This window comes from Crocuta crocuta, unplaced genomic scaffold (genome assembly GCF_008692635.1).
Source record: "Crocuta crocuta isolate KB4526 unplaced genomic scaffold, BGI_CrCroc_1.0 scaffold234, whole genome shotgun sequence".
In the NCBI taxonomy this organism is placed as follows: domain Eukaryota; kingdom Metazoa; phylum Chordata; class Mammalia; order Carnivora; family Hyaenidae; genus Crocuta; species Crocuta crocuta.
Genome location: NW_027529647.1, coordinates 4442430 through 4456366, shown reverse-complemented (window position 1 = coordinate 4456366; position 13937 = coordinate 4442430). Strand labels below are relative to the sequence as shown.

The window sequence follows — 13937 nt, the reverse complement described above, 5'->3', positions numbered from 1 at the left end:
CCCCCCCCAAGCTCTCCCCCCACCCGCCTCACACAGACACCAGGACCCAGCCCTCACCTCCTCCTTCGCGGTGGACGGAGACTCCCAAGCCAACCCACGTGCTGATGCAGGTGCAGATCAGGAGCCAGGTACTCAACTCTCGCATCAGGGCCTCACTCTCCAAGGTCCATCCTGCAAGGGACTCGGCTGAGAGCAAGCCCCCTGGGACCCTCGCCATGAGGGCTGCTCCCTGGGGGGCGTCTCCCCATGAGGTGCACTCCCTAAGGGGTGTGCTCCTCGTTGACAGCTGAGTGGGTCACGACTGACACCCTCACCATGTCCCATGACAGGGATTGGGCACCACAGCCTAAGCTGCTCCCACAAGAAACTGAAGCTCAGAAAGATCCGTTGGCCCGACCAAAGATTCATGGCCACAGCGTATACCACGGTGCCCTCAGGCCCAGTCTTCTGGTGGGTTCTGGACTCGGAACCAGCTATGTGTCTGAGTCTGCCTGTGAGGTTCCTCTCTGGGACGGGTATTCTCTGCCAGCATAGCCCCGTCGCTGGGCCCAGGTCCTGTAATGCGCGGGTGACTTTGTGCCAACTGTGTAGCGTGCACCACACACACCCTTGAGTTTGCACAGCAGCCCTGTTAGAAAAACGTCCCTACACACAGTCGAGCAAGCTGAGTCCCAACGAGGGGAATGCCCAGGATCAAACAGCCAAGGTCTACACATCCTGTCTCCCTGTCGTGTCTCCTTAAACAAAGCCCCATCCCAGTGTTGTGACCCGGGATTAGGTAGGAGGACTGCAGTGGCGTGTCCTTGCAACGGACGGCAGTCCCGAAACTCTGTCAGTCACGGCCCTGTTTAGAAGGTTCTGGCCATGCGAAGGAGAGGACCCCAGGACAGCAAGGCTCTCTGTGCTGGAGTGCCGGCCTGGGCGACAGGATCCCTGGGGGGAGCAGAGGTTAGCTGGAGACCAAGGGGCTGGGTGCCGGGAGGTGCTGACTTCCTATTACCCTATGTGTAGCTCCAGATGGCGCGCTGATAGTTCCTAGGCAGGAAGCAGGGCCAGCCTGGTTATGCAAGCCTGATGGGTGATAAGGAGCCAAGAAAACAGCTAACAGACCACAGCACGTCAGCCGTCGAGGAGCCCGCACACACTCAGGCAGCAGACAGCCAGCCCTCCAACGCCCCAGCAGCCGAGCCATGTACCCGCAGGGCTGACCCGTGCAAGATCCATGCTCAGGAAGCCTGCACCCTTTCCTAGAAAGCAGCATCGCCCGGCAGCACCAGCCACAGCACGGGAGGCCATAGTGAGTTTACCCCCACAGCGTCTGTCCCCTCCTGCACCGTGACTGCCTGGAGATGGGGGAGCAGCCTGACAACAGCCCATGCTTAGGGTGTGTGATGACAGGATCGGAGTGAGCATCAAGGTCAGGGGGCCTGAGGCACAGCAGCCACTTCCAAGCTGAGCGCTAACCCAAGGCCCCAGGGGGAAGGACTCCTCCGTCTGTGCAGAATTGGGCCAGTTCCGCCACGGACCAACTCACGCCGTTGCAGAGCCTGGGGTGGGGTGGTTCCAAGTTCAGCAGGCCCCAGGGCAGGGACAGCTGAGAGCCACTAGGGCCAGGACCCACCCCAGGGGAGAGCGGAGACTTATGCAGGGGTACCTGGAGGGTCGGTGCCTGCTTCTCCTGAGAACTCTTTCCACAGAAAACGCTTCTGTCTCTACCAAGTGAGCCAGGCAGGGTGGGGGCCGCCCCACACTTGACAGCTGGTGCCCCTGTTCTGGGCACGTGTCCAGCCAGTCGCCACAAAAGCCTGGGAGCTACCCACCTCCCCCAGGGCACCACTGGCCTCTGTCTCCTCAGGGCTACCACATCCCTGACAACGGACACTGGGCCAGGCGGGGCAGAAACCTCCACGCGCATACTGCCTGGTCCTGGCACAGGCACCAGGATGACCCCAGGAGACATCAGAGCTGGGACAACACCAGGCAACCTCACAGGATGGCTCTCGGAGTAGGAGGAGGGAAGCCAGTGTCTCCCCCTCGGGGACAGCCCTGCTAGAAGCGTGGCTGCCACCAGCACCCAGCGCTGCCCCTCCCCCATCAGGTCTGCGGACACCGCCTTCAGCCCAGAAGCACTCTGGTCCCTTCTTGGGACACATCTCCTCCGTGACTTCAGGGTCAAGCCCATGCGGTCTGACCGCCGGGGCCTCACAGCTTTCCTGCCCTGGTTTCCTGGCCCGCCACAAAGTCAAGGGCTGCCTTACAGCTGGATCCCTGCATGGGAACCTGGACGCACTGGCAGACGCAGGGAAAGGTCTCCAGGCAGACTCAGCCCTCACCCTCCCCGGCCCTCGCCCTGACCACTCACCTGATGCCGGAGGAACCGCTGCCGGAGCAGGGTGCCCTGCTGGCCACCCTGCAAGTTGGCCTCATGCAGATGACTGCATCCACCTAGTGTCCCCTCCTACACAGACTGTATTTTATTTATTTTTGTTTATTTATTTATTTTGAGGGAGAGAGAGCAAGCATGCGAGTGAGCTTGGGAGGGGCTGAGAGAAAGAGAGGGAGAGAGAGAATCCCAAGCAGGCTCCACACCCAGTACAGCAGTACAGAGCCCAATGTGGGGCTCGCTCTCATGACTGTGAGATCAGTACCTGAGATAAAACCAAGAGTCAGAGGTTTAGCCAACTGAGCCATCCAGGCTCCCAGACTTTTATATATATATATATATAATTAGTAATATTAGAGATTAAGAAATCTCTCTGCCCAATGCAGGGCTCCAGCTCATTAGCCTGAACTCGAGTCACATGCCCTAGCGGCTGCGCCAGCCTGGCGCCCCAGCACAGACCCTATGTACTTTCAAGGGGGTGATGTTCCTGTCATTCTCCCTGCCCACCCAAAAAGCTGGCAGGTGCAGAGGTGGATGGAATGGAGGCTGCTATTTTAACGGACACTTATCTAGCACTTTCTTCTCTCTGCTGGAGGAGGGGGAAGAAATTCAGACCATGCCTCGCAAGAACCAGATACATGAGGACATGGGGCTAGTGGAAAAAAAAAAATGGGGCTGGGAACGGGAGCAGGAGCCCCCCACCCGAGGGCCGTGCAAGCACTCGTGGACGACTCTGGCCCTGGTGGGAATGCCAAAGCTGCCANGAGTGAGTACAGACAAGGGGCAGGGAAGGCTGGGGGAAGGGCGAGGTGGCTGGAGGAGCACCTTCCACATGCTTTCTGAGAGGGCTGGCAGCCTGTGGGAGATGCCTGTCCGGGGCCACACGGAAGCACCAGGCTGGAGCTGCGAAGATGGACACTCTGGGCCCAGAAGGGCCTCAGGTGGACAAAGGCACAGACGGGGGAGGAACCCAGGGCAGGAGGAGGAGGAGAGCCGAGGACAGAAGCCTGAGGAGCACAGACACTGGTTGGGGGGCGGGCAACGGAACTCACTCTGGTCTCCTGCGGGTCTCATCCACCTCACATCGTCCCTTCTGCCCAACTTCCTTCCGTATCGCATGCCCCTTCCCTCATGAGGGCCTCCCCAAGCGCCCCGCTGTCTCTCCAGCCACACCAGACACCCCCCGAGTGAGGCCAGCACAGGCGCTCAAGACAGGAGCAGGGGAGCAGGTCGTGCTGCGGGAGAAGCTCAGAATATGGGTGCTGATACAATTCTCTGTGGGGCTCCCGGGGGTTAAATGGAGGGAAATGATGCACCTTCTCTTCCCGCACCAGTCGACTGACCTCCTCTGTCCAGAAACCCCCTCAGAGCACCTTGGCGGCCCTGTCAGTAAAGGTCACTGCTATGCTGCCTCTACACCAGGCTCTTTTGGGGCAAGGAACTGTGTGATGTATGTTGCCCCCTGCACGTAGCCCCAACAGGGTAAGAGATGCGTCCTCAATCTCCCTATAGACACTGGCCTTGCCTCTAAATGGCACGGATGCTCTGGGCCCCTGGGGGGAGGACTCTGGGACGTTACCTGAGCACAAACCCTCAGCTTCCCTTCCTTTGCTTGGCAGTTGATCTTCCTCCTGGAAGCCCAGCCTCACCCGCCACCCGCCCACAGCTCCAAAGGGGCAATCCCGAGACTCTGGCCCCTCTTCTGCCCGAAGGTCGCCCAAGGGCGTGGGGGGTTTTGCCAGCCCAACGACTGGTCTTCACCGCCACTCGCGGCCATCAAATCTCAGACCATCTGGCCCCGGAACCACCCCTTGCCTAGTTACTGAGGAAGCAAAGTCTACCGTACCTATTACTCAACCTGACAAACTCGGACCCTTCCCTCTGCACAGTGCCACTCAGGCCAGGTAGTGACAGCCTGTCATCCTTCAGCAAATACTGCCAACATGCTCTCTCTTGGAGACACCTGAGACCACGACACCAGAGCAGGTAAAAGTAGGGTGATGCTCCCAACCGCCTCACCATACACCCACAGGCTCTTCCCAGAGTGACAGCAGGCTGTCTGCCCTTCTCTGCCATCATCTCAGGCTGGCTTGAGTGTCGAGAAGTCCAAATCACAGACTCACCTTCCCAGATGCATCTGCTGGGTCCCATGGCAAATCAGAGGGGTCCCCCGACCCTCCAGACCTGGAGGTGACCGCTCCTGCGTTTGCAGCAAAGCCTCAGGCTGGTTCAGGATATAACTGCAGTGAGCAGTGACGTGAGCCTCCCCGGCGGGCTGATACAGGCCGCCCACATCTGAAACCACGACGCAGATCAGAGCAGCTGTCCCAAGTGAGGCTGAGAGACAACTGCCACCACTCATCATAAACCCGGGAACTAGAAGGTGGGATGATCCTTCTTTCCCCTAGGACACTGAATTCAGGACACCACAGACTTTGGTGATGTGACCCTTGATCAGTGGAGGAGTGTCTGCTGAATTCCTCCCAAGAAACACCACTGCAGAGAGCGGTAAACACAAAATTAACGTACACTCAGTTAAAGAAAAACAAATGATACAGAAGATAATTAAAAATGAAGACTCCCCTTTATCTCACCCCAGAGGCAGCCTCTGTGAGAAGTTAAGTGCAAGTCCTTCCGGACAAAGTCAAAGTTCAAATAAATGGATATTTTCTTTTAATTTTTATTTGTAATGTTTATTTTTGAGAGAGAGAGAGATAGTGTGAGCGAGGGAGGGGCAGACAGAGAGGGAGAAACAGAATCTGAAGCAGGCTCCAGGCTCTGAGCTGTCAGGACAGAGCCCAACATGGGGCTCGAACCCACAAACCGCGAGATCATGACCGGAGCCGAAGTCAGATGCTTAACCAACTGAGCCGTCCAGGACATTTTTAATGGATTCATACTGTGCTGAGCTTTGCAGGCTCTTTGTTCCTCTGGCTGTTTTCAACATCCTTCCAGGTCAGCACATAAAAACCTTTCACATGCCTTTAAGGGTAGCACGTGCCACGGCTCAATAATCCTGTTGGTAGACATTTGGACTGGTGCCTGTGTTTTTTTATTTCTTGAGATATATGTCATTACATTAATTTCCAGTGCATATATGCAACTTTCAACAAAGGTAGTGAACAATTCTGGGCATGGACCTTCACTCATCAGAACGAGTACTTGTATACAAATAACCGCTGGAGGTAAGAGGCGCCTGGGTGGCACAATCGGTTAAGCGTCCGACTTTAGCTCAGGTCATGACTCACGGTTTGTGGGTTCAAACCCAGGGGCAGGTTCTGTGCTGACAGCTCAGAGCCTGGAGCCTGCTTCGGATTCTGTATCTCCTGCTCTCTCTACCCCTCCCCCGTTTATGCTCTCTCTCTCTCTCTCTCTCTCTCACAAATAAATGAACATTAAAAACAAACAAATAATTGCTAGAGGTGGAACTGTGTGGTCTAAGGTTCAGCATTTTAACATACTGATACTGCCAAGGGACATTCCAAAACCATACCAACTTCTATTCACAACAGCACCGTAAGAATGCCTGTCACCGACAGTGAGCATTATCAGCCTTTTTAATCTTTGCCTGTCTGACAGGCAAAGATATTTCAATGTTGCTTTCATTTACACTTCACTGATTATTAGCGAAGATATGTGTCTTCTCATTTACTTATCAGTTCTGTGTTCTTTGGGGTACCAAATAAGGTCACATTTCAGTGTGCATGTGTGTGCACTGTGCATCAAAACATCCTGGACAAGTTTTGAATACCCCAGAACGACAGCTCTGGGGTCTGAGGACACCAGGACCCAAAAACAGATGAAATCAGAGGCCCAAGCTCACACACCACCTCGGGAATGGCCGGAAACATAAATCAGATATCTTTCTAATTTAAAATTTAATCAGCGTGGCCCACATCTTCCCTACTACAAGCACGTACATTTACACTGACTGAAGCTTCTCTAGGACCTTATAAAGAGAGCTTCCTTCTCTCTGTCAGGGTCCCTCTCACCTTGTCGAAACTAGAATTTGCTACCTTAAGTCCAGCAGACCACACGGTCCACACCATGACCGCTAAAGTGGAGACCACGAAAGCTGGAAAGGAATCCTGGAAGGAAAAAAGCTGGGGGGAAAGCTCCGAATTCTACATCTCATCTAAACTCACACACGTACACACGCACATGCACATATGCACTCTATCAGAGTCTCTGCAGGACCCTCTGAACCACATGTATACAGGCCAGCTCTACGCAGCCCGGCTGAGGTGAAACAACCCTAACAGAAGCTGCAGAGGCTTGCCTACCTCAGAGACACAGAAGTTTACAGTCGGCTTTAAATACAAATAAAAAAACCAACACTCTCCAGAGAAACAGAACAGAATCTACTATCTGTGGTCTATATCATTCATAATTTACAAGAGAAATCCAAGAGCATTAGACATATGAAGAACCAGCACTACGTGATCCATACTTAAGAGGAAAGGTAATTGATGCATACAGACTCCCAGGACAAAGTTGTTGGAAACAGCACAGGTTTTAAAGCAGCTACTCTAACTATGCTTGAAGATGTAAAGGAAAATACCGTCCCAGTGGATAAATAGGAAATATGGGAGGAGAGACACATGCTATAAAAAAGAATGACAAGGAAAGCATATGAGAAAAATACAGTATCTCATTAATTACTTTTTATTTGTTAATTTTTTTAACATTTATTTTTGAGAGAGAGAGACAGAGCACAAGCAGGGGAGGGGCAGAGAGGCAGAGAGAGAGAGACACACACACAGAACCTGGAGCAGGCTCCAGGCTCTGAGCGGTCAGCAGAGCCCAACGCGGGGCTCAGACTCACGAACCATGAGATCACGACCTCAGCCAATGTCATTCGCTTAACTGACTCTCATTTTTTCATTATTATTTTTATCTATCTATCTTTCTGTCTATCTATCTATCTTATTTTTGAGAGAGAATGCAAGTTTGTGAGCCAGGGAGAGGCACAGAGGGAAAGAGAGAATCTTAAAGCAGACTCCACTCTGGCATAGAGCCTGACTTGGGGCTTGACCCCATGACCCTGGGATCATGACCTGAGCTGAAACCAAGAGTCAGACACTCAACCAAGTCACCCAGGCACCCTAAACACAGTAACTTAAATAAAAAGAATGTATCGTAACAGTGCAAAGAACACAGAAAACAGGTAAGAGAGGACATCAGTGAAAGTAAACACATTGCCCTTCCTGGATGATAGGCGGCAGTCAGTGAGTTCTGGAAAATCACTAGGATTAGTCAGAGTCCTAAATATGAAGCAGCCCTATATATTTTTTTTTCCCTTAAGCTATCAGCAGTGCATATCCATCATTAAAAAACCAGAAAACTAGACTTCAAATGTCACTTTTTCAAAGCACAGTGTAGGTTATTTCATCATCAATTGGATGGCAAAGGACACCTCAGCTGATCCACATTATCAGCCCAAGCATTAAGTCACAAGCACTATTCTCCATACACCACAGAATGTCTCCAAGAAAATTAAATACAAAAATGAAGCAACCATATTAAATCACTGAACGCCTCATCTGTTAGCCAAGCTAGGAAAACCACCTTCTGACCATGACTCGTGTTCAAAGGCAGCAACTGAAGAAGTTAGGTTAAGAAAAAAATGAATTTAAGACTATCGGTGTTTTGGAAAACAGTTGTTCTAAAAGCTAAGGATGCTGGAAGCAACATCAACAGTCAACTAAAAATGAGGCAAATGAGGGGTACCTGGGCAGCTCAGTCAGTTAAGCATCTGACTCTTGATCTTGGCTTGGGTCATGATCTCACCGTCATAAGATCGAGCCCCATGTCCGGCTTGATGCTGGCCACGCAGGGCCTCCTTGGGATTCTCTCCATCCCTCCCTCTCTGCCCCTCTCCCGGTCACATGCTCTCTCTCAAAACAAATAAACTTAAAAAAATAATTTTTTTTAATGAGAATGATTTGAAGTAATTTTCCTTGAATTCTGATGAATCCACAGATGTTATTGATACTGCTCAACCGCTTCTTCCAAGAGTCAACGCCTCAGCACTGAGCTGAGAAGTGACTGAAGGATTAGCCTGTATGCATGGTCTGTGTGGAACAATCCGACTGCAAGCACGAATAGTTTCAAAGTTCAGAAAACACTAATTCAGAAAAACATGAATTGGAACCTGCTGAAATGTAATACGGCAAATCCTTTGTGGAAATTATCTGCATCTCTCATTAGTATTGACTCCACTCAATCTACTGGTAACATCAACAGTTACCTTCGTTTGCTCCCATGCACCTCACCAGCTTTACCAGATACATATTTGCCTTCTACTTTGATGACAAGAAATGATACCTTTGAACCCCAGTCAAGCAAAATGATACCTATTCTTTTCATCAGTAGACGCCCCATTATAAAATGCTGTACTCAATTACTATGGTTCAATTTTGAATTCAGTCTATTAAAAAGTTATGGATGCTTTTTCTAGATTTTGACTCTTGACCCAAGTCTAATATACTTGCTATGTGGCCCTTTACAGAAAAAATCTGTAAACCCCTGACACTGACAATCACTATCACCGTCTTGCACATGACAGAATGAAGGCAGAGGATCAGCAATCTGACTGAAGTCTCACAGCTAAGGAGCGCAGGCTAACCTCAGAGCACACGATCTGCACCACTGAGCCAACGGCAAACACAGAAGATCCGAGGGAATAAAACAAACAGCATACACGGAAGATACTAAAGGTACCACCCACGTTATGAAATCACATCAGTACAACCAGAACAAGCTTTTTTGGAATCTAACCAGTCAGAGACAACGGGCTCAGGACCTGGCCTACGTGTTACGGTGAAAAGGAAACCACTGTGTCAAACTTAAAGATTAATCGTTTCTGGGAAAGACACCAAGTCTCAAAAAAAGTACAATCTGTATTACAGGCATAAATTTACAGCCCAGGATTTCACAAGTGAGACTTCATTGTTAAGAGATTTGGAAGGGGTGCCTGGGTGACTCAGCTGAGCATCCAACTCTTGATTTTGGCTCAAGGTCATGATTTCATGGGGTGTAAAATCCCTACTTGGGATGCTTTCTCTGCCCCTCCCCAGTTCATGGGCTCTCTCTCCCTCTCAAGATAAATGAATAAATTGAAAACAAAGAAAGAAAAGAAAGGGATTTGGAAAAATAATTAAGTCTGAGGTCCTGAGAAAGAAAAGAAACTTATCCATCCACAAAATGCCATCCTGTCCCCATCTGGTCTGAGGTGTCCTTTTTTCTTTCTTTTTTTGCAACTGGAAAGATGAAGAAAGAAAACAGAAAAACATTCTATCTCATACATCTATTGCAATCTCAGAAAACAAGAACAGAAAAGATAAGTCAAACTCCATGTTATGAGCAATTCTGTGACCAGCAAAGCCCCAAGTGCGGCAGCACTTGTTTGTTTAGTTTGAGGTCTACTTCTCAAGGCATTTACAACACCGAAAGAGCAGTGGTAGACTTTCCATTTTAATTAAATACTCAAAACTGACTGTGATAAGTTTACAATCAATAGTTAAGTACTTAGGGACGGCTAATATACTAAATTATGAAATTTACTTTCTTAGATGTGCAAACAAGGTACATATCTCAGAGAACTGACGGTGAGAGGATATCAATTAACCAATTCACTTAAGAGGTAAGTGACGACCAGAGAAGAGCACACTAGGTTAGGGATTTCCTTCCCCACACACAAACTCTCCCTGGAGAGAAATGGGCTCATCTGCGGACATCCCGGGCAGCTACCCGAACAGGGTCAGCTTTCGGCCAAGCCAGTAAAAGCTCAGGACACACAGCGCACAGTCCTGACTGGGCCTCTACCCTGGGCAACGAGGTGAGCAGATCACCGACACAGCTGGGCCAGCCTGGCCCTAGTCCCTCCAGCGGTGTCCACACTGAGCGTTGCAGCATTTGTAGAAAGTGGTCATTGGCTCGTCTGCAGAGCGGGTCTGAAGCTGCATGAAATAGGCACGGGGATGCTCGCATTTAGGGCAGGATTCTGGCAACAAGAAAAACAAGTGACCCACATTGTTTTTAAAAAATGACGTTTATGAGCAAAACACATCTGTTCCAAGTAGGTGTTATAGAAAGTCAGCAAAGACCCTCCCCCCCAGCTCATTCACCTGGGATCCCTTGCCTGGGCTACCTCGTACCATGATCTGAGGCTACAATTAGTGGCAGCATTCCCCTGTGCTCCCACAATGAGGGAACTGAGGATGCCTAGGTCTTGTAAAACACTCCCACGCCCCTCCGTGGGTCCCATTTTCTTCTCTAATCTGGCTGAAGACTGGTTGGAAATGTAACATGAAAAGTGACTTAGGGCTACCATGTGCACTATGAGGTCCACTCCCAGAAGAATCTTCTAAGTGCATTTCCATCATCTAGGCCTTCTCACCTCCCCAGAGGAGCCCCTAGTGTATGGTGAACCCACTTTCCTTCACATTTAGGGATCGAGGGGCACCTGGGTGGCTTAGTTGGTTGAGTATACGACTCTTGATTTCAGCACAGGTGTCACCTCAGGGTTCATGAGTTAGAAGCCTGTAATGAGCTCTGTGCTGACAACACACAGCCTGCTTGGGATTCTCTCTCTCCTCCTCTCTCCGTCCCTCCCCTACTCATGCACGCGTGCTCTCACTCTCTCTCTCAAAACAAGTATATGAAAAAAAAAAAGAACGAAATTTAGGGATCCATTTTGGCAATAGTTGCTCAGGCTATTCTTATGAACATCCCACACCTTTGCAAAGTGTCTCAAGGCAAAGTTATCTCACTTTGAGAAAGTGACCCTACTCTTCATAACACCTTCAAACACTCTCAAACACCATGTCGACCAATAGGTACATAATTCATTTTCTTTTGACAAATTCTGCCAATGCTATTTTTACCGTGCCAAATTTGGCTGCTCTTCTATAGGGGAAAAAAAGACGGTACTAAGCAGGGACTCTTACTCCACTAAGTACAGGTGTGTCCAGGGCGCTCCTCTTTCCTTCCTTGGTCATGTCTATCAGATATGAAACAAGACTTAAACGTTTTACTTTTTTCTTTTAATGTTTATTTTTGAGAGAGAGAGAGAGAGAGCGCACGCGAGCAGGGGAGGGGCAGAGAGAGAGGGAGACACAGAATCCAAAACAGGCTCCAGGCTCTGAGCTATTCCTCAGCACAGAGCCCGACGCGGGGCTCGAAATCACGGACCGTGAGATCATGACCTGAGCCAAAGTCAGACGCCTAACCGACTGAGCCACCCAGGCGCCCCAAGACTTACACACTTTAAAGCTATCTGTCATTAACTTTAAAAAACCTACACCATTCTTTCTCCTTAAGCTCCGACTTGTATTACTCCTGTCGTTGTTGCTGTCATCATAGCTACCACGTATGGAGTGTATTGGAGGGATTCACCTCATGCTCTCATCATCAGTGAATATCGAATAGCCTAGAAAGGTCAAGGGAGCCCACCACGGTCATAAAACAGGAAGAGGTCACTCTGAGACTCGAATCTAGGTCTGTGCCTATATTGTCTGAGTAACAAATTATTAAAAGAAAACATTAACACACTTTCTATTTTTAGAAGCTCGCTTCCTCCTAGTACATCACTGAGTCGGACATGTGGAAGTGTCACGGTCAGCAGCCTCATTCCCCTCCACAGCTCAGTAACAGAAAAGGTTCCTTCTCACCTGCGGTAGAGTCAACATTCTCCCAGGCAGCCGCTCCACCAAGCACATCATCCACTTCTTTCAGCTTCGGATACTTCCGATTTGTTACCTAACAAACAACAGCAGGTCTTCAGGCTCCGGGTAAGCGAACATTACAAACCTGGGCCCGCAAACCAGACCTGTCCTCAAGGGTCTTCCCAGACCTCCTTCCTTCAGCATGGCACTAGGGGGATGGAAACTAAAAGAAAACAAAGTGTCTACTCTCATAGAGCAGGACTTGCTATTGGGATTTAGAGGATCCAGGTTTGGGATACCTCCCAAAAAGAAGAGAAAGATTCACTGGTGAGGGGAAAAAAAAAAATCTCTGCAAGGACTGGAAGCCGCACCACAACAGGAAGGAAAATGGCACAGCTGGGACCCCACACTTGTGGGATACTAGGTAACCCAAGATGAGAGAAACACAACTAGAGGCAAAGAGTACCCCTTACTGGCGAGCCCAGCCAGAGAGCTTTCAAAGCAGGTCACATGTGGCTTCCTTCCCAAGTTTTACCACATTTCCTTGAAATTTCAGGGTTACCCAAGAGTTCACTCTTCCCAGTTTCAGATCCTCAACTCCCACAACACAGCTCTGCGGTAGAGTAGTATGCAAACATTAAGAGGCAGTGCTCTACTTCTAAAAAGAAAAAGCGTGCTAATAAAGACGGTATTATCAGGGCAAAGTAACAAGTTATAATAGAGTGCATGATTCCGCTACATTCCAAGTTCAGACTAGAGCATAACAGGGAACAAAATAGAAAACTCACTGCTCTCCTTACACTTTATGTCCCTAGTAGTGATAAACAAAGTCTGTACATTACAAAGTATATTGGAAGGAGTCCGACGGATACAAATTAAACAGGGAAGGTGGACAAAATGGGAGGAGGGGCTGGTTTTAAACGCAGCAATCACGAAACACATGACCAACGAGTGGCGTGGTTATCTAGGGAAAAAGTAAACCGCGCAGACGGCATGTGCGCAAAGCCCGGGTAGTAGCGCCACGTGCGCGAGTGGGCTCCTCCAAGAGGCTGGTGTTGCTGGGGACAAAGACTACATTAGGACGCGCCTCAGATGTGCAAGGTCGCAGGGAGGTGTTGGTGTCAGAGCCTGCCCGGCTCCGCGAATGTACGCAGGATGCTAAGAGTCTCTGAGCACAGGACGGCCTTGATCTGACTTAGACGCTGACGGGATCACTCGGGCAGCTGCCGAGAATACGGGCAAGGAGCGCGCGCGGGGGCCGGGAGCCCGAGGGCCAGGTTCGGGCTGCAACGCCGGGAGACGACTGGGCGGGGCCCAAGGTGACGGCACTGGGGAGGGACAAACGGCCGGATCGAGGTAGAAAACACAGGCTCTGCAACCGACAGGAAGTGGCTGGGAGAGCTCGGGCGCAAGAGGGCGGACTCGGGGCTGGTGGCGGAAAAGCGGGAGGCTCCTCTGGGCCCCACCTTGCGGGTGATGTTGTGCACGTAGGGGCAGGTGTTGCAGGCGAAGCGGTGGCAGCGCTGTCCCTCTTCCACGATTAGTCCGTTCCCGCAACCAGGGCAGAAGAGCAGCATGGCGGCCGACCGGACCCCCTCAGGCTCCCGGCAACCCCCGCGGCCGCTGGGCCCCGCCGCTAGGCCCGTCTCGAGCTCACATTGGTTCCGGAAGCCGCCCCGCCGCTCGGCCTACCAATGGAAGCACCGACTTCGCGTTCCCAGCGAGCACTGCGGCAGGCCGCCTCGCGCTCCTCGTTGGTCCTCGTGGAGGCCCCGCCCCTCGCGAGCCCCATGAATGGGCGGCTGTCCCCGCGCGCCCCGCCTCCGTCGCGGACGCTCGCTGGTAGTGCCGGCGGGCCCGGGGGACCCAGGGGCGCCCTGGAGCCG

General features: G+C 50.9%; 2 protein-coding genes across 2 annotated transcripts in view; both read right to left on the bottom strand.

Moving 5' to 3' along the window:
- Positions 1 to 4628, bottom strand: part of IL9R (interleukin 9 receptor) — a 14625-nt gene extending 9997 nt beyond the window's left edge. The window contains exons 1-2 of the mRNA XM_077762745.1: positions 4507 to 4628; positions 58 to 171 (exon numbers count right to left, since the gene is read on the bottom strand). Coding sequence (XP_077618871.1) covers positions 58 to 171; positions 4507 to 4534 — 142 coding nt within the window. The 5' untranslated portion in view covers positions 4535 to 4628. The remainder of the gene's footprint in view (positions 1 to 57; positions 172 to 4506) is intronic.
- Positions 4629 to 9841: 5213 nt separating this feature from the next.
- Positions 9842 to 13689, bottom strand: POLR3K (RNA polymerase III subunit K). Its single transcript, XM_077762746.1, has 3 exons — positions 13518 to 13689; positions 12058 to 12145; positions 9842 to 10388 (listed from the first exon to the last, which is right to left on the bottom strand). Exons 1-3 carry the CDS (start codon positions 13626 to 13628, stop codon positions 10261 to 10263), a joined length of 327 nt encoding a protein of 108 aa, XP_077618872.1. The 5' UTR covers positions 13629 to 13689; the 3' UTR covers positions 9842 to 10260.
- Between the last annotated feature and the right edge of the window lie 248 nt (positions 13690 to 13937).

Coding starts and splice junctions, on each gene's coding strand:
- POLR3K (XM_077762746.1), bottom strand. CDS start 13,628: ATGCTGCTCTTCTGCCCTGGTTGCGGGAACGGACTAATCGTGGAAGAG. Junction 12,146..13,517: donor TGCACAACATCACCCGCAAG/GTGGGGCCCAGA, acceptor GTTGTTTGTTAG/GTAACAAATCGGAAGTATCC. Junction 10,389..12,057: donor GAATGTTGACTCTACCGCAG/GTGAGAAGGAAC, acceptor TCTTGTTGCCAG/AATCCTGCCCTAAATGCGAG.